The 19,736-nt window shown below is 45.5% G+C and overlaps 1 protein-coding gene across 1 annotated transcript in view; it reads left to right on the top strand.

Annotated features, from left to right (window-relative positions):
- HSPE1 (heat shock protein family E (Hsp10) member 1) overlaps positions 1-13,813 on the top strand; it is a 76,626-nt gene extending 62,813 nt beyond the window's left edge. Inside the window, exons 3-4 of the mRNA XM_069733807.1 lie at positions 13,472-13,561; positions 13,667-13,813. Of these exons, the coding sequence (XP_069589908.1) occupies positions 13,472-13,561; positions 13,667-13,717 (141 nt within the window). The 3' untranslated portion in view covers positions 13,718-13,813. The remainder of the gene's footprint in view (positions 1-13,471; positions 13,562-13,666) is intronic.
- Positions 13,814-19,736: the final 5,923 nt, after the last annotated feature.

The following is a 19,736-nucleotide window of genomic DNA, read 5'->3' on the forward strand; positions in this document are numbered from 1 at the left end:
TAGCAGCGGTTACGGAGTGCGTTACCCGTGGCATAACGTGGTCCGTTACCGCCGGCATTAACTCTGTGTGAGCGGTGACTGCAGGGGAGTAAGGAGCTGCCATTTTCTTCTGGACTGTGCCAGTCGCTGATTGCTCGTGACTGACAGACAAAGACGGAAGTGACCTTTAGACAACTATATAGTACAGTGGTCCCCAGCTCCAGGCCTCGAGGGCCGCCAACAGTGCAGGTTTTGAGGATTTCCTTAGTATTCCACAGGGGTTGGAATCATCACCTGTGCAGATGATCACATTACCACCGATGCAATACTAAAGAAATCCTGAAAACCTGCACTGTTGGCGGCCCTCGAGGGCCTGGAGTTGGGGACCACTGATATAGTAGATAGAGCCCGTAATTGCTAGAAGAATTGAATCCACCCCACCTAAACCCCTTTCCTCAAGAGACCCCCTTTCTTGAAATTATACCTCTTGGGAAATTTATCTACAGGTATAGTGACTGTTTTGACTCCACAGGCATTTTCCAGAAACAAGCAGCAATGAATGTTGCAGAGTGAAAATTGCCGTTGCAGTCACCAGTACGTTATGCCCAGCCCATGCTTCTGGAGACACGCACCTGTAAATTAGGTGGGCTTTCATGGCTTCAAAAATGCCAAATGTGGACGTAATATATGGTTTTGATACTGTGGGGCTCCAAAGGGAGGGGAGCTTTTGGATTTGGAAGTGGAGAATTTGCTGAATGTTTTTTGGTGGGCAAGGAGCCATTTTGGTTTTCCGGTCATTCCGCATGTGGTAAAATTGATTAAGGCAGTTTTGTTCTTCGGGTCAGTATTACAGCGATACCTCGTTTATTTTTTTTTTTTTCTCTTGCGCTGATGGAACTGTATGGCTACGTTTTTATTTTGGGGGGGGAGGGGGACAAGAGGTTTACATTTTCAGCGATGCATGCTCATTTCAGTCTTTTGGATCGCGTTTTATTCCACTTGTTCGGCGGTATGATAAAGCTTTTTTTATTTGCCTTGTTTTTTTTGTTTTGTTTTTTTTTTTAACCCCTTAATCCCATATGAAGTACTATCCCGTCGAGGTGACCTGGGACTTAATTCCCAGTGACGGGATAGTACTGACTATCGCAGCTGACATCCGGCACTATGTGCCAGGAGCGGTCACGGACTGCTCCCGGCACATTAACCCCCGGCACACCGCGATCAAACATGATCGCGGTGTGCTGGCGGTACAGGGAAGCATCGCGCAGGGAGGGGGCTCCCTGCGGGCTTCCCTGAGACGATCGGTACAAGGTGATGTGCAGGCCCCGGATCCAAAATGGCCACGGGGCTGCATCCGGGTCTTGCAGGGAGTACTTCCGGGTCACCTGCAGGTGCTGGTAAGCCTGCAGCGATGTCAGTGAGATCGTCGATCTTACAGAGTGCTGTGCAAACTGTAAGATCGGCGATCTGTGATGTCCCCCGTTCTCCCTCCCCCCCCGGGACAAAGTAAAAAAGTAAATAAAAAAAATTTCCACATGTGTAAAAATAAAAAATTACTAAATAAATAAAAATATTGTTCCCATAAATACATTTCTTTATCTAACAAAAAACAAAATAAGTACACATACAGTGGGGCAAAAAAGTATTTAGTCAGTCAGCAATAGTGCAAGTTCCACCACTTAAAAAGATGAGAGGCGTCTGTAATTTACATCATAGGTAGACCTCAACTATGGGAGACAAACTGAGAAAAAAAAATCCAGAAAATCACATTGTCTGTTTTTTTAACAATTTATTTGCATATTATGGTGGAAAATAAGTATTTGGTCAGAAACAAAATTTCATCTCAATACTTTGTAATATATCCTTTGTTGGCAATGACAGAGGTCAAACGTTTTCTGTAAGTCTTCACAAGGTTGCCACACACTGTTGTTGGTATGTTGGCCCATTCCTCCATGCAGATCTCCTCTAGAGCAGTGGTGTTTTTGGCTTTTCGCTTGGCAACACGGACTTTCAACTCCCTCCAAAGGTTTTCTATAGGGTTGAGATCTGGAGACTGGCTAGGCCACTCCAGGACCTTGAAATGCTTCTTACAAAGCCACTCCTTCGTTGCCCTGGCGGTGTGCTTTGGATCATTGTCATGTTGAAAGACCCAGCCACGTTTCATCTTCAATGCCCTTGCTGATGGAAGGAGGTTTGCACTCAAAATCTCACGATACATGGCCCCATTCATTCTTTCATGTACCCGGATCAGTCGTCCTGGCCCCTTTGCAGAGAAACAGCCCCAAAGCATGATGTTTCCACCACCATGCTTTACAGTAGGTATGGTGTTTGATGGATGCAACTCAGTATTCTTTTTCCTCCAAACACGACAAGTTGTGTTTCTACCAAACAGTTCCAGTTTGGTTTCATCAGACCATAGGACATTCTCCCAAAACTCCTCTGGATCATCCAAATGCTCTCTAGCAAACTTCAGACGGGCCCGGACATGTACTGGCTTAAGCAGTGGGACACGTCTGGCACTGCAGGATCTGAGTCCATGGTGGCGTAGTGTGTTACTTATGGTAGGCCTTGTTACATTGGTCCCAGCTCTCTGCAGTTCATTCACTAGGTCCCCCCGCGTGGTTCTGGGATTTTTGCTCACCGTTCTTGTGATTATTCTGACCCAACGGGGTGGGATTTTGCGTGGAGCCCCAGATCGAGGGAGATTATCAGTGGTCTTGTATGTCTTCCATTTTCTAATTATTGCTCCCACTGTTGATTTCTTCACTCCAAGCTGGTTGGCTATTGCAGATTCAGTCTTCCCAGCCTGGTGCAGGGCTACAATTTTGTTTCTGGTGTCCTTTGACAGCTCTTTGGTTTTCACCATAGTGGAGTTTGGAGTCAGACTGTTTGAGGGTGTGCACAGGTGTCTTTTTATACTGATAACAAGTTTAAACAGGTGCCATTACTACAGGTGATGAGTGGAGGAAAGAGGAGACTCTTAAAGAAGAAGTTACAGGTCTGTGAGAGCCAGAAATCTTGATTGTTTGTTTCTGACCAAATACTTATTTTCCACCATAATATGCAAATATGTTAAAAAACCAGACAATGTGATTTTCTGGATTTTTTGTTCTCAGTTTGTCTCCCATAGTTGAGGTCTACTTATGATGTAAATTACAGACGCCTCTCATCTTTTTAAGTGGTGGAACTTGCACTATTGCTGACTGACTAAATACTTTTTTGCCCCACTGTATTTAGTATCGCCGCGTCCGTAACGAGCCGACTTATAAAACTGTCCCACTAGTTAACCCCTTCAGTGAACACCGTAAGAAAAAACGAGCCAAAAAACGCTTTATCATACCGCCGAACAAAATGTGGAATAACACGCGATCAAAAAGACGGATATAAATAACCATGATACCGCTGAAAACGTCATCTTGTCCCGCAAAAAACGAGCCACCACAAAGCATAATAAGCAAAAAAATAGTTATAGTCCTGAGAATAAAGCGATGCCAAAATAATTATTTTTTCTATAAAATAGCTTTTATCGTATAAAAGCGCCAAAACATAAAACAATGATTTAAATGAGGTATCGCTGTAATCGTACTGACCCGACGAATAAAACTGCTTCATCCACTTTACCAAACGCGGAACGGTATAAACGCCTCCCCCAAAAGAAATTCATGAATAGCTGGTTTTTGGTCATTCTGCCTCACAAAAATCGGAATAAAAAGTGATCAAAAACTGTCACGTGTCCAAAAATGTTACCAATAAAAACGCCAACTTGTCCCGCAAAAAACAAGACCTCACATGACTCTGTAGACCAAAATATGGAAAAATTATAGGTCTCAAAATGTGGAGACGCAAAAACTTTTTTGCTATAAAAAAGCGTATTTTAGTGTGTGACGGCTGCCAATCATAAAAATCCGATATAAAAAACGCTATAAAAGTAAATAAAACCCCCCTTCATCACCCCCTTAGTTAGGGAAAAATAATAAAATTAAAAAAATGTATTTCCATTTTCCCATCAGGGCTAGGGTTGGGGTTAGGGTTGGAGCTAAAGTTAGGGTTAGGGCTGGGGCTAAAGTTAGGGTTAGGGCTGGGCTAAAGTTGGGGTTAGGGCTGGGGCTAAAGTTAGGGTTAGGGCTGGGGCTAAAGTTAGGGTTGGGGCTAAAGTTAGGGTTTGGATTATATTTAGGGTTGGGATTAGAATTAGGGGTGTGTCAGGGTTAGGGTTTCAGTTATAATTTGGAGAGTTTCCACTGTTTGGAGAGCCCCTGATGTTCCTAAACGCGACATGGCATCCGATCTTAATTCCAGCCAATTCTGCGTTCAAATAGTAAAACAGTGCTCCTTCCCTTCCGAGCTCTCCGGTGCGCCCAAACAGGGGTTTACCCCAACATATGGGGTATCAGCGTACTCAGGACAAATTGGACAACAACTTCTGGGGTCCAATTTATCCTGTTACCCTTGTGAAAATACATAACTGGGGGCTAAAAAATCATTTTTGTGAAGAAAAAATCATTTTTTATTTTCATGGCTCTGCGTTATAAACTGTAGTGAAACACTTGGGGGCTCAAAGCTCTCAAAACACATCTAGATAAGTTCCTTAGGGGGTCTACTTTCCAAAATGGTGTCACTTGTGGTGGGTTTCAATGTTTAGGCACATCAGGGGCTCTCCAAACGCAACATGGCGTCCCATCTCAATTCCAGTCAATTTTGCATTGAAAAGTCAAATGGCGCTCCTTCCCTTCCGAGCTCTGCCATGCGCCCAAACAATGGTTTACACCCACATATGGGGCATCAACGTACTCAGGACAAATTGTACAACAACTTTTAGGGTCCATTTCTCCTGTTTCCCTTGGTAAAATAAAACAAATTGGAGCTGAAATAAATTTTTTGTGAAAAATTAAATGTTCATTTTTATTTAAACATTCCAAAAATTCCTGTAAAACACCTGAAGGGTTAATAAACTTCTTGAATGTGGTTTTGAGCATCTTGAGGGGTGCAGTTTTTAGAATGGTGTCACACTTGGGTATTTTCTATCATATAGACCCCTCAAAATGACTTCAAATGAGATGTGGTCCCTAAAAAAAAAAAAAAATTGTTTTGCAGAAATGAGAAATTGCTGGTCAACTTTTAACCCTTAACTCACTAACAACAAAAAAATTTTGGTTCCAAAATTGTGCTGATGTAAAGTAGACATGTGGGAAATGTTACTTATTAAGTATTTTGTGTGACATATCTCTGTGATTTTAAGGGTATAAAAATTCAAAGTTGGAAAATTGCGAAATTTTTGCCAAATTTCCGTTGTTTTCACAAATAAGCGCAAGTTATATCGAATAAATTTTACCACTAACATGAAGTACAATACGTCACGAGAAAACAATGTCAGAATCGCCAAGATCCGTTGAAGCGTTCCAGAGTTATAACCTCATAAAGGGACAGTGGACAGAATTGTAAAAATTGGCCCGGTCATTAACGTGCAAACCACCCTCAGGGCTTAAGGGGTTAATCACTAAAGGGGTTAACTAGTGGTACAGTGTTATAGGTTGGGTCGTTCCGGACATGGCGATACCAAGTATGTGTGCTTCTACTGTTTATATAATTTTTTAAAATGCAAATATTTATTTATGGTTACAATATCTTCTGGGTTTTTTTTTTTTTTTTTTTTAATTTTTACAATTATTTAAAATGTTTTTTTTTGTTTTTTTGCAGGCTGATTGCTTGTACAGCATGGGGATTCATCAGCATCCCTGTGCTGTAGAAACTCTGCTCTGCACTGACACGAGAAAGTTGCTGTTCATGCAGTGTGCATGATCAGCAACTTTCCTAGCTCTGGTGACCCGGATGTCTTCATGACGACTTTGGGTCACCGTGGCAACGATTGGTATCCCGCGTCACACCGCAGGGTCGCCGATCCAAAGGCAGAGGGGGTCGTCATCCCTCTGCCAGCTCACTAATGCTGTGAATGCGTTCAATTGCAGCATTTAGGGGGTTAAAGTGCAGGAGCAGAGCGAGACTGCTCCTGGCACTTAATGCTGGGTGTCAGCTGTCAGTTGACTGACACCTGGCGGCAATCGTCTGTATGTGCGTCCCTGATCAAATAGGCCCACGGTACAGGGACGGATTATTGGTGATGAGCGAGTATACTCGTTACTCGAGATTTCCCGAGCATGCTCTGGTATCCTCCGAGTATATTTTAGTGCTCGGAGATCTAGTTTTCGTCACTGCATCAGAATGATTTACATCTATTAGCCAGCTTGATAACATGTGGGGATTCCCTAGCAATCATGCAACCCCACATGTACTTATGTGAAACTAGAACACATGAGCTGCGCGCACAGTGAACAAGCCCGTAGAGACATGTTCACACCACCAAGAGACTTGAAAACACAAAAAAGCACAGTAAAACCAAAAACACTGTTGCAAAAAAAATCACAGTGGACAGCAAGTGCTAGTAAAAAGATGGAAAAAACAGGGTATTTGGTTGATACGTTTTTTGCTAGCGGCTGTAAATCATGCAGCTGCGTCAGCAAAAACTAAACCTCCGAGCACTTCCAAATACTCGTAGACACTTCCCAACCCCCACCTCCCCCCCGATCTCGAGCAACAAGTATACTCGCTCATCACTAATTATATTGATGTCAGAAAGGGGTTAAATTGAGGTTCATAAGTTCTTTCTCTTGAGTGTTCGTTTAGTGCTTGTTCAAATGGATTATGGAGCCTATAAATATGCGCAAATACATAAAATCGGATGATAAACTCCTCTGCACGTCAGGTTGTAATATGTGTGTGAATGTTGAACAACTGACTTGTGCTTGAGTTTTTATTTTTTTATTTTTTCTCCGTCGCCACATTTGGGGACACAGGACCATGGATGTTATGCTGCTGTCACTAGGAGGCTGACACTAAGTTGAGACAAATAGTTAGCTCCTCCCCTGCAGTATACACCCTCATGCTGGCTTCCAGACACCCAGTTCAAGCTTAGTGTCCGTAGGAGGCACACTGGATTTAAACCTTCTTTTTTGGACGAAGGGGCGACGGATTCTTTCATGTTCCGATCTCCCCGAACCAACAACAGGCGAGCAGGAGTTTTACCTCTCCGTATCCTCTCCTGCGACGTGGAATGCCACTGCCTGAGCTGACTTTTGGGGCGACGGGCCCCTTCAAGGGCACCGATCTCCCCCCTGTTTTACAGACGAGCACTGGAGTGTCACCTCCAGTATCCTCTTCTGCAGCCAGGCCTTATTGCCGGACATCTGCCCTGCCCACCAGGTCTCACCCTCGGCTGTTCAGAGGCACTCTTCCACCGTGGCATCCGTGCAGCCTCCCACTGCATCACCACTGAAAAAGTAGATGGAAGGAGGCGGATGGTTCCTCTCGAACCCCCCCCCCCCCCCCCCCTTTCAAGGGGATGGTGGATGGACTCTCCCCTAACCCTGCACTGTCCTATCTACCCTGAATCCTACAGGAGATCCGAGGTTTTCAGCCCCCCCCCCCTCCATAGGGGTAAGTGCAGATAAGTGGTCGTGTTTTCCGGCGTTTTGGGAGGGCTCCATGGCGGTAAGGGCTCCACGGCGTCTTTCCGGCGGCCCGCGGGTGCTCGCCGGCCAAAGCCAAAAATTTAGTCCCCGGCTTCGGCCTAGTTCAGGCCGCATCCCGGTAAGCCCCGCCCACGCTCACGTCATTCTTGCGGCTCCGCCTCCGGTCCTGGCACTTCTCGCTTCCTGCGAGACTACCCCACAAAATCTCAGCAGCCATCTTCCCTCTGCACAGCAGCGTCGGCCGGCTTCCACACGCCAGCAGCTCTGGAGGTTCTTTTCCACTCCACCTATCTGACTTGCGGGGCACAGGACCCTGGGTAAGTAGACGGCACTAAGTGTTGCCCTGCAGCGTTACCCCTCAGCTTCCACTAGCGGCCTTTTTTTTTTTTCTCATATTGGGGTACAACAAGTCGCAGTCAAGGGTTAAAAAGACCACTAAGGTACATACCACCATTTTTACCGCGTGTACCACCTGCCAGGCTCCTCTCCCTCGGCTTCAAAGCTCCCCTCTCTACCCTGCCTGTGATGCCCAATGTGCCCAAGAGCCCTCCGCCACTACCGACCCCAGTGTATCTAGCCCCCCTGAGTGGGCCGTGTCACTGTCACAATCCATGGCTTCGCTAGCCAAAGTGATTGAATCCCTTCATGACCCCTCTGGGGAGCGGGGCTTTTGTTTTCCTGGGTTAAGAGACCCCTCTATAACAGGGAAATCATCGGCCAGCAGGTGCCGCTCTCACCCAAAAGATGTACGACCATCCAAAAAAAACGGATCCGCACTACCTCTCCTGAGCATTCACCATGCCATTTAGCCTCTAGTAGCTCCACTTCTTGCTCACCCTCTCCAGGGGCTCGAAGCGATCATGACTGAGTCTGAGGCGTCCCTGGACCCAGATTCTCCGGAGTTCCGATCAACTGTTGACTCCCTCATTGAGGCTGTCAATCATGCGCTAAAGGTTAATGATGACCCTAATTCAGCTCCGGATCACGCAGTTTCCTTTACGAGAACCAAGCGATCCCATAAAGTGTTCGCCTCCCATCCACACTTCCTAGAGAGAGTTCGGCGGCACAGGGAGCGACCGGATAAACGCTTTACGGGTAAAAAAAAGGCCCTGGAATCAAAGTATCCCTTTTCCGCAGATCTGGTCAAGGATTGGATGGAACCACCGCTGGTAGATCCTCCGGTATCACGTTTGGCTACCAAAACGCTTTTATCAGTACCTGACGGGGCTTCAATCAAAAATCCCACAGAACGCCAGTTAGATTCTGTATATGTGTATGAAGCCTCAGGTTTCTCCCTATCTCCCTCCTTTGCGGCGGCATGGGTCACCAAAGCAATGGTTTTCTGGGCAGATGCCCTTGAAAAATCCATTCAGGACCAGGCTCTTCCATCTGAGGCGGTGGACCTCGCCAATCAAATTGCTATCGCTGCAGATTGTGATGTATGTGTCATTAGACACAGCGGACTGTGCGGCAACCGCAGCTTCAAACGCCATCACCATCAGGAGAGCTATTTGGCTTAGAGAGTGGCGTGCGGATTCCTCCTAAAAAAAAAAAAAAAAAAGTCTCTGATTTTCCCTTTCAGAGCGGACGTCTGTTTGGAGAAAAATTGGACCAGCTTATTTCCAATGCTACAGGAGGGAAAAGCAAGTTCCTCCCTCAACACAGGCCTAAAGCTACCTTTCAGCGCCAACAACATTTTTGTTTTCGCCCCTTTCCCAGTAGCCCTTTCTGGTCCAACTCCACAGCATCGTCCAGATCTGATCGATCTACACGCACGGACAGAGACTCTCGGCCTTCTTACAGACCGAATCAGTCCTGGCGAGGAAAACCTAGACAACCCAGAACCAGAGGTTCCAAGCCTTCCAGATTTCCTTCACAATGACTCGGGGAGTATTCCAGTTGACACCTGCAAAGTAGGCGGACGCCTGCTACTTTTTCAACACGTCTGGCTTTCCATCATTCACGACGAATGGGTCAGAGACCTGGTGTCTTCTGGTTACAAAATAGAATTCTCCGCCTCCCCTCCAGCATGTTTTTTCCCTCTCGTCTCCCAGGATCGGGAGCTCAGTCTCGCTCTCTTCACTGCGCCATCGAATCCCTCCGCCAAAACGGGGTCATCGTTCCAGTTCCGGAACACGAGAGATTCAGAGGTTTTTACTCAAACCTCTTTGTCGTGCCAAAAAGGACGGGACGGTGCGCCTCATTTTGGACCTGAAGCTCCTAACAAGTACGTAAAAGTGCGGCACTTCAGGATGGAATCCCTCCGGTCGGTCATCTCCTCGACGGAGAGAGGAGAGTTCCTAGCATCAATAGACATCAAAGATGCTTATCTTCATATCCCAATCTTTCAGCCACATCAAAGGTTCCTCTGTTTCCCCATCCTAGAGGACCATTTTCAATTCACGGCCTTGCCCTTCGGTCTTGCCACTGCGCCCAGGGTATTCACAAAGATTATGGCGGCTGTCATGGCCATTCTACACTCCCGGGAGTGGTCGTGTTGCCATACTTAGACGACCTTCTGATCAAAGGTCCATCTCATCATGCCTGCGAAAAAGCATCTGCATTACGTTGGATTCCCTTTCGCGCCTGGGCTGGTTAATCAGCTTGGACAAGGCCTCCCGTGTTCCAGCTTGACGGATCTCTTTCCTAGGCATGATCCTGGACACGTCAAAGGGGCTGGTTTTACTTCCTCGGTCCAAGGCCCAAGCGCTTCAGCAGGGAGCCCGCACGCTCTGTCGCCCTTCTCCGCAGTCCATTCGGTTTGCCATGAAGATCCTGGGGAAGATGGTGGCTGCAATGGAAGCGGTCCCCTTCGCTCAACTGCATCTCAGTCCCCTCCAACAGGCCCTCCTAGACAATTGGGACAGGAGTCCCTTAACTCTCGACCGGCCATGTCCTCTGCCCCTGCGGATCAGGCAAGCACTCAAATGGTGGACTTTGGAATCATCTCTCAACCAGGGGAGGTCTTTTCTCCCGATCCATTGGCTGGTGGTGACTACTGACGCCAGTCTGCTTGGTTGGGGAGCTGTTTCGCCACCACACTCCCCAGGGGCGTTGGACGATTCGGGAGTCGAAACTTCCCATAAACATCTTGGAGATCCGAGCTATCAGATTTGCCCTCAGATGCTTTCATTTCCTGCTCGCGGGTCACCCAATCCGAATTCAATCGGACAACGTCACAGCGGTGGCGTACATAAACCATCAGGGGGCTACCCGCAGCTGGGTGGCGATGCAGGAAGTCTCCCACATTCTCTGTTGGGCCGAGACCAACCACTCCACCATTTCTGCAATGCACATTCCAGGCGTCGAGAACTGGGCGGTGGACTTTCTCAGCCGTCAGGGTCTCGCCTCAGGGGAGTGGGAACTCCATCCAGAGGTTTTTCAACAAATCTGCCTTCACTTGGGAACTCCAGACGTGGACCTGATGGCGTCCAGGCTGAACGCCAAGGTCCCCATCTTCATAGCATGTTCTCGGGATCCCCGGGCCGTCTGGGTGGATGCACTGATATCCCCATGGCACCGGTTTCAATTCTCGTACGTGTTCCCTCCACTTCCTTTGTTGCCGAAAGTGATCCAAAAATCAAGATGGAGGGGGTTCCGGTGATTCTTATCGCCCCGGATTGGCCACGTCGTGCATGGTATGCGGAGCTCGTTCATCTCGTATCCGACGTCCCCTGGCAGTTACCAGACCGCCGAGATCTGCTTCGCCAAGGACCGATCTACCACCAGAGCTCAGGGGCCCTACGTTTAATGGCATGGCTGTTGAAACCTGAATCCTAACTCAAGCAGGTTTCTCCCAGCAGGTCATCGCCACCATGATCAGCGCTCGCAAGACATCTTCCGCTCGCATCTATCACCGCACCTGGAAAGCCTTCTTCTCATGGTGCAGGCTCCGGTCGCCCTCCTCGTTATTCTCCATTCTGGAATTTCTCCAGTCCGGCTTGGATTCCTGCTGGCCGCTCAGTTCCCTCAAGGGTCAGATCTCAGCGTTATCTGTGTTCCAGCGTAAGATTGGTGCTAACTTGCAAGTCAGGACCTTTATTAAAGGGGTTTCCCATGTGGAACCCCCGTACAGAATGCCGTTAGAGACCTGGGATCTCAATTTGGTCCTAAGCGTCCTTCAGGAATCTCCGTTTGAACCTCCTGCGGGATGTCTCGCTGACCATCCTCTCCTGGAAGGTTGCCTTCCTTGTAGCAGTAACATCTATCAGGCGCACCTCGGAGTTGGCCGCACTATCCTGCCGGGCGCCCTTCCTTTCCTTCCACCAGGACAAAAGTAGTCCTACGCCCATCTCCGGCTTTTCTCCCTAAGGTGGTTTCATCCTTCCACCTTAATGAAGAAATAATGAGACATAAGGTACCTTCACACTCAGCGACGCTGCAGCGATACCGACAACAATGTCGATCGCTGCAGCGTCGCTGTTTGGTCGCTGGAGAGCTGTCACACAGACAGCTCTCCAGCGACCAACGATGCCGGTAACCAGGGTAAACATCGGGTTACTAAGCTCAGGGCCACGCTTAGTAACCCGATGTTTACCCTGGTTACCATCGTAAAAGTAAAAAAAAAAATAACACTACATACTCAACTTCAGCTGTCTGTCCCCGGCGCTCTGCTTTCCTGCACTGACTGTGAGGACAGCGGCCGGAAAGCAGAGCGGTTACGTCACCGCTCTGCTTTCCGGCTGACCGGCGCTCACAGCCAGTGCAGGAAGCAGAGCGCCGGGGACAGACAGCTGACGGTAAATATGTAGTGTTTGATTTTTTTACTTTTACGATGGTAACCAGGGTAAACATCGGGTTACTAAGCGCGGCCCTGCGCTTAGTAACCCGATGTTTACCCTGGTTACCAGTGAAGACATCGCTGAATCGGCGTCACACACGCCGATTCAGCAATGTCTGCAGGGAGTCCAGCGACGAAATAAAGTCCTGGACTTTCTGCAGCGACCAACAATCTCCCAGCAGGGGCCTGATCGTTGGTCGCTGTCACACTGAACGATATCGCTAGCCAGGACGCTGCAACGTCACGGATCGCTAGCGATATCGTTCAGTGTGAAGGTACCTATAGGGTCGAAAAGGCCCTTCACATCTTGGATGTGGTACGGGCCCTCAGGAGGTACACTTCTAGGACTGCTCCCTTCCGCAAATCGGACTCCCTCTTTGTGCTCCTGGAGGGTCGCAGAAAGGGTTCAGCTGCATCTAAGGCCACTATAGCCAGATGGATCCAATCGGCTATCCAAGAATCTTATCTGGTCAGGGGCAGACCTATCCTGGCGGGGGTTATGGCACACTCTACTCGGTCGATGGGTGCTTCCTGTGGAGCAGGTTTGCAAGGCCGCAACATGATCTAGCCTGCATACTTTCACAAAGCACTACAATCTCCACACTCAATCTTCCGCGGATGCGGCCCTTGGCAGATGTATTTTGCAGGCGGCAGTCGTGCATTTGTAGTCAAATGGTGCAGTTATTTGGTTGTATTGTTCCCCACCCAGGGACTGCTTTGGGACGTCCCATGGTCCTGCGTCCCCCAATGTGGCGAAGGAGAAATAGGGATTTTTGTGTACTCACCGTAAAATCCTTTTCTCCGAGCCACTCATTGGGGGATACAGCACCCATCCTGTTAGCCTTACAGCTCGTTACTCTTTTGGTTCTTGACTTCTTCTGACATGTTATACTCTAATGTTATGTTATATATTGTTATTAATCTCCTACTGCTTTTGCACTGAACTGGGTCTCTGGAAGCCAGCATGAGGGTGTATACTGCAGGGGAGGAGCTAACTCTTTTTGTCTCACCTTAGTGTCAGCCTCCTAGTGTCAGCAGCATAACACCCATGGTCCTGTGTCCCCCAATGAGTGGCTCGGAGAAAAGGATTTTATGGTGAGTACACAAAAATCCCTATTTTTGGTTTGTTTTTAATTCTCTCCATTTTTGTAGTGACTTTTTTTTTTTTTTTTTTTTTTTTCTTTAGAACGGAGAGATCCAACCTGTTAATGTGAATGTTGGTGAAACAGTTCTTCTTCCTGAATATGGAGGAACCAAAGTATTGCTTGATGATAAGGTATATACATCTGTTTTTAAACTTTTTTTTTTTTTTTTTTATGCTCTCAATTTATAAGTAAGATGCTAAGATCTGAACAATTTTTTTTTTTTTTTTTTTTTACAGGAATACTACCTATTCAGAGATGGTGACATTTTAGGAAAAATTTTGTCATAACCGCTTTTCACATTCTCCATTCCAGAAGCTAGTGAAAACTATGTATGTAATTAATATAATGTATTTGCTACAATAAAATGAACTTTGCATTGTGAATGCTTCACTATTTTATCAGTGATTTTCATCTGTTCTTTAAACCCCTTACCAACATTGAATGTACCAGTACGTACTATTTTGAAGTGCTTTCCCGCAAATAAAAATACTCGTACGTGTTAGCTCCTGTGCCCACATGATAGCTGTCAGGAGCAAGGCAGGCCCATGCTGTTTAAACATCTGGGGTGGGGAGCTATATAAACTTGGAAGTTTCCCTTTTTTAAAGTTAAATGTTTCACATGTCCCCTTATGTGATGGCTGTAACGGTTTTTCTCTTTTTGGTTTGGCTGTGATGTTCGGCTAGGTTCACATTTGCGGTTGAGTCCGCAGCATCTCGTCTACAAACACTTGATAATGATGCGTTTTTTTTTCCGCAATAACATGCGCACAATGGATAAAAAACCGCAACGTTTGCATGCGTTCGTGTTTTTTATGCGCATGCGTTTGAAAGGAAACATTGTTTCAAGAAGAATTTCCTTGAAACGAGCCACGCCAAATGGGCATGGCTCATGGGATTTCTCTATACAAACCCTTGTGCAGATGAAATCCTCACATTTTGCTCCCGTGTCAAAACGGATCTTCGCATGGAGAGTTTCTATCGGAATCTGGATTTGGATGTCAGCTTGTTTCTTTCCTTTGGATTTGCTTGTGAACAAGAACGGAAAAGAGAACAACAGAGAATACTGGCAGCACCCGATTCTTGAACTACGATAGAGCTGTGGAACCTACCACTCCTTATTAAGGGAGCTCCATGAAAACACACAAATATTTTCAGTACACGAGGATGTCTCAAGACAGCTTTATGGAATTGCTGGACCATGTACAAGTAGCCATCAGGAGGCAGGACACCCAGCTCCGTAGAGCAATTCCTGCTGAGAAATGCCTGCTGGTGACACTAAGGTACGGAATATTTAAACATTAATGCCTGTCATAATTATTATTGTGCAATGTACTTAAAATGTTCCCTTTTTTTGTTTAGCTTAAAGGGAACCTGTCACCCAAGGGGCTGGGATTCCTGGGCATGCGCACTGCGTGTCTAAGGCCGGCGTCACACTAGCGAGTTTTACGGACGTATGAGCGCATAAAATATGTCCGTAAAACACGCCTAACAAACGTCCCAATTATTCTCTATGCCCCTGCTCCTATCTGCCGTATTTTACGGCTTTCTGCGTTTGTCACCATATTGCGCAAAAAAAACGCCAGTGAAAGTCTATGGAAGCCAGAAAAACACAGATTACACATGGACCAGCAGTGTGACTTGCGAGAAATACGCAGCAGTGTTAAAGAGAAAAGCCGGCAAATATATATATATATATATAATCTCTCTATCATTTTATTTTCAGTGAGACACATATATGTATATATATATTATTACTTCATACAGCGCTAGATGGCTTTAAGGCCGGTAATTCAATTGCCGGCTTTTGCGATCTCCTTCCTAAACCCGACATGATATGAGGCATGGTTTACATACAGTAAACCATCTCATATCACCATTTTTTTTGCATATTCCACACTACTAATGTTAGTAGTGTGTATATGCAAAATTTGGCCGTTCTAGCTATTAAATTAAAGGGTTAAATGGTGGAAAAAATTGGCGTGGGCTCCCGCGCAATTTTCTCCGCCAGAGTAGTCAAGCCAGTGACTGAGGGCAGATATTAATAGCCTGGAGAGGGTCCATGGTTATTGCCCCCCCTCCCCCCTGGCTAAAAACATCTGCCCCAGCCACCCCAGAAAAGGCACATCTGGAAGATGCGCCTATTCTGGCACTTGGCCACTCTTCCCATTCCCGTGTAGCGGTGGGATATGGGGTAATGAAGGGTTAATGCCACCTTGCTATTGTAAGGTGACACTAAGCCAAATTAATAATGGAGAGGCGTCAATTGACACCTCATAAGAGACTGAGGGGCTGGGATTTACAAGCAGGGCGGCTGCACAGGCGCAGTCAGCGAGACTGCATATGAGGACAGATGGGCAGCGCTCACTGCGCCTGCCCCAGGCAAGACAAAAAGACTTGAGTGACGGCTGTGAGGCGTCTGCAGCAGGGGGGGAAAGACCTGCCTCCAGGACTGAAAACAGGTATTTTGGACAAATTACAAAACGGATTATTTCTGCGTTTTAGAGCACCAATGACTAAAAGAGCCACCTTGTCAGAATGCAGCATTACTGCTGCTCAAGGTGGCTCTTTTAGTTTCAAACGCCTGGGGGTGACAGGTTCCCTTTAAACACTGTCCTAAATATTATTGTTCTAAAAGCCATGTTTTTTTTTTTTTTTCCCACAGTCCAAGTCATAAAAATTATTACTCTGATTTTATATTTTTCTTTCTCTTTTAGGCTCTCTCCCGGTAGCCAGGAATTTGCCAATCGTCGCTCCATTTCCGGATGGGAATTTCCACACTCTCTGGGATTGTCATAGACACCTGCCGGGCTTTGTGGGATGTTCTCCGTTCAGAATTTATCCCTCTACCCACCACGGATATCTGGCAGAAAACTGCAGACCAATTTTTTTGAAGTTTGTGATTTCCCCAACTGTTTGGGAGCAGTGGATGGAAAACATGTCAGGATTACCAAACTGACTGGAACTGGATCTGAGTACTTTAGTTATAAAAAAAAAAAATATTTTTCCATAGTGCTCATGGCGATTGCAGCTGCGGACTGTAGGTTTGTCGCCGTGGACATTGGATCTTTTGGTCTTGGTAATGACTCCCAGACTTTTAAAAAAAAAACTCGGACATGGGCCTACGGTTGTATGGGAATCATTTTAATGTCCCCCTGCCACAACCTCTTCCCAACCATCAATGCTCACCGATGCCATTTGTTGTGGTTGGGGATGAGTCCTTTCAGATGTGAGGAAACCTCCTGAAACTATACTACATTCGGGACTTGAACCACACAAAAAGTATTCCTAATTACAGACTGACCAGGGCAAGAAGAACTGTTGAGTGTGCCTTTGGTATCCTTGTCTCAAAATGGCACATTTTTAGGGACAGCCATTAATCTAAAAATTGAGACTGTCGATGAGGTGGTCAAGGCATGTGTGGTTCTGCACAACTATATAATGGCTAAAGAGCGACCCAACATTGATCTTGATGAACCTGTTTCTAACCCATTGCTAGATTACAATCACCACCCTTTCAGGACAACCTGTGAAGTTGCCCAAATGAGGGATACATTTGCGTCCTACTTTGTTTCTGAGAGTTGGATGTCTGTCCTGGCAAGCTGACATGGTTTAGTGTTCTTGTAATTTTGTGAAATGTTATGTACCTGTAGTTATTTAAATTTACTTTAATGTTTGCTGATAATAAAGGTGATCACCGGTTCACAACTACAGTTTTTATATAGTTCACTCACTGCATCATGCAGATTGCATGAGACAGGGATTGGATTATAACCAAATTTGGTTATGTAACCCATGCTTTACACTACACCTCTCTGAGGTCAGTGCTATGGTAGGTGAAATTGGATTAGCTACATCGTCTCTTCAGTCTGCATTTCTATAGATTATTGCAGACTGAAGAGATGATGGAGCTAATCCACCTCATGTCTTTGCTCACCTGCCCGTGTGTCAGAACTAGTGCACTCAGGATGCAGAAAACACTGCATCCTGAGTGCACTAGTGCTGACACCTGGTCAGGTGAGCATTGTTAACCCCTGACCTTTTTTTGCTGTATCAATATATATATTTTTTGGAGGATTTTCATTCCTCTTTGTCATTTTTGCCACCTCATAGCTCCATTACACACACACACAAAAAGCAATGCTGCTTTTAAAGCAAATAAAAAAGAGGAACTGTAGATTGTGTCATGGAGATATGAGGTGGCAAAAACAGTGTGTGCGTGTATACGGCGACGTGTGTTGACTGCATACGGGGTGTGTTGACGGCGATGAAAGAGACAAAGATCAAGCAGTGATTGGGGGAAAACAAGACAAATTTATTTACAAAGAAAGAGAATTTAACTTTTCCAAACTGAGGGGGAAATGTTATAGACCTGGGGGGGTCGAGCTGGGAGGATTGGCTACGGGTGAACAATGAAGGGGTAACTAAACTTGTGGGGTCTGGGAGGTCAAGAGAGAACAATTATAGAACCAAAAACACATGGGCTACTTGCACAGTGAACAAGTCTGTAGAAACCTGATCACACCACCAAGAAACTTGAAGACACAAAAAGAGCACAGCAAGGTCAAAAATACTCTGTTGTAAAGAAGTCACAGTAAATGAGCAAGTGCTAGTCAAAAAATGAAAAATACAGGGTATTTAGTTAATATAAATTTTTTTGCAAAAAAACGTATTAAGCTGCTCCACCAATCGCCAAAGTATACCCATAATAGAGCAGTCCTTTCTAATGTATATAATCCCTATCTGATGTATTTAAAAACCTGATTATCTGTAGTACCTGTATGGGCAGGGTTCAGAAAGAAAATATCCATGTGGACATGCAGGATGTCTTCGGTCAGCTACAGTGGCCTATTAGGCTGTCCTATAAACCGGGTTTGAAAAGAATTTAATTAGTGTGAAACTGACAGCTCTAATGCATTCCAGTGCACATAATCAGAGAAACAAAAGCTAAAGTTCCATTGAGGGACTAAGAAAATGAAAAGCGAAGAAAAAAAAAAAACAGTCACACTATATATATATATATATATATATATATATATATATATATATAGAAATAAAAAAAGGAAAACAGCACAAAAATTAAAGATAAACGGGCTTTGATGCCTGAACGGCGTGGTAACACGTTGCCACGCCTTTAAGGCATTAAAGCCCGTTTTTCTTTAATTTTTGTGCTGTTTTCCTTTTTTTATTTCTTTTGAAGCCATTGTTGGGTTGGGAAAGCGCTGCACGACAACTGCGGTAATACGTGATGCTGTTCCAATTTTGACATATATATATATATATATATATATATATATATATATATATATATATATATATATATATATATATATATATATATATATATATATATATATATATATATATACACACTAGATTGTGGCCTGATTCTAACACATCGGGTATTCTAGAATATGCATGTCCCCGTAGTATATGGACAATGATGATTCCAGAATTCGCGGCAGGCTGTGCCCGTCGCTGATTGGTCGAGGCAACCTTTATGACATCATCGTCGCCATGGCAACCATTATGACATCTATGTCGATACTGTGCCCGTCGCGGGTTTCTACGTCGATACTGTGCCCGTCACAGGCCTGGTGGCCTCGACTAATCAGAGACGCGGGATTTCCAGGACAGACAGACAGAAGGAAAAACCCTTAGACAATTATATATATAGATAGATATATACATACAGTCATGGCCAAAAGTATTGACACCCCTGCAATTCTGTCAGATAATACTCCGTTTCTTCCTGAAAATGATTGCAATCACAAATTATTTTGTATTATTATCTTCATGTAATTTCTCTTAAATTAAAAAGCACAAAAGAGAATGAAGCAAAAAGCAAAACATTGATCATTTAACACAAAACTCCAAAAATGGGCCAGACAAAAGTATTGGCACCCTCAGCCTAATACTTGGTTGCATAACCTTTAGCCAAAATAACTGCGACCAACCGCTCCCGGTAACCATCAATGAGTTTATTACAGTGCTCTGCTGGACTTTTAGACCATTCTTCTTTAGCAAACTACTCCAGATCCCTGATATTTGAAGGGTGCCTTCTCCAAACTGCCATGTTTAGATCTCTCCACAGGTGTTCTATGGGATTCAGGTCTGGACTCATTGCTGGCCACCTTAGAAGTCTCCAGTGCTTTCTCTCAAACCATTTTCTAGTGCTTTTTGAAGTGTTTTTTGGGTCATTGTCCTGCTGGAAGACTCATGACCTCTGAGGGAGACTCAGCTTTCTCACACTGGGCCCTACATTATGCTGCAAAATTTGTTGGTAGTCTTCAGACTTCATAATGCCAT

This window comes from Ranitomeya imitator, chromosome 7 (genome assembly GCF_032444005.1).
Source record: "Ranitomeya imitator isolate aRanImi1 chromosome 7, aRanImi1.pri, whole genome shotgun sequence".
Lineage (NCBI taxonomy): Eukaryota > Metazoa > Chordata > Amphibia > Anura > Dendrobatidae > Ranitomeya > Ranitomeya imitator.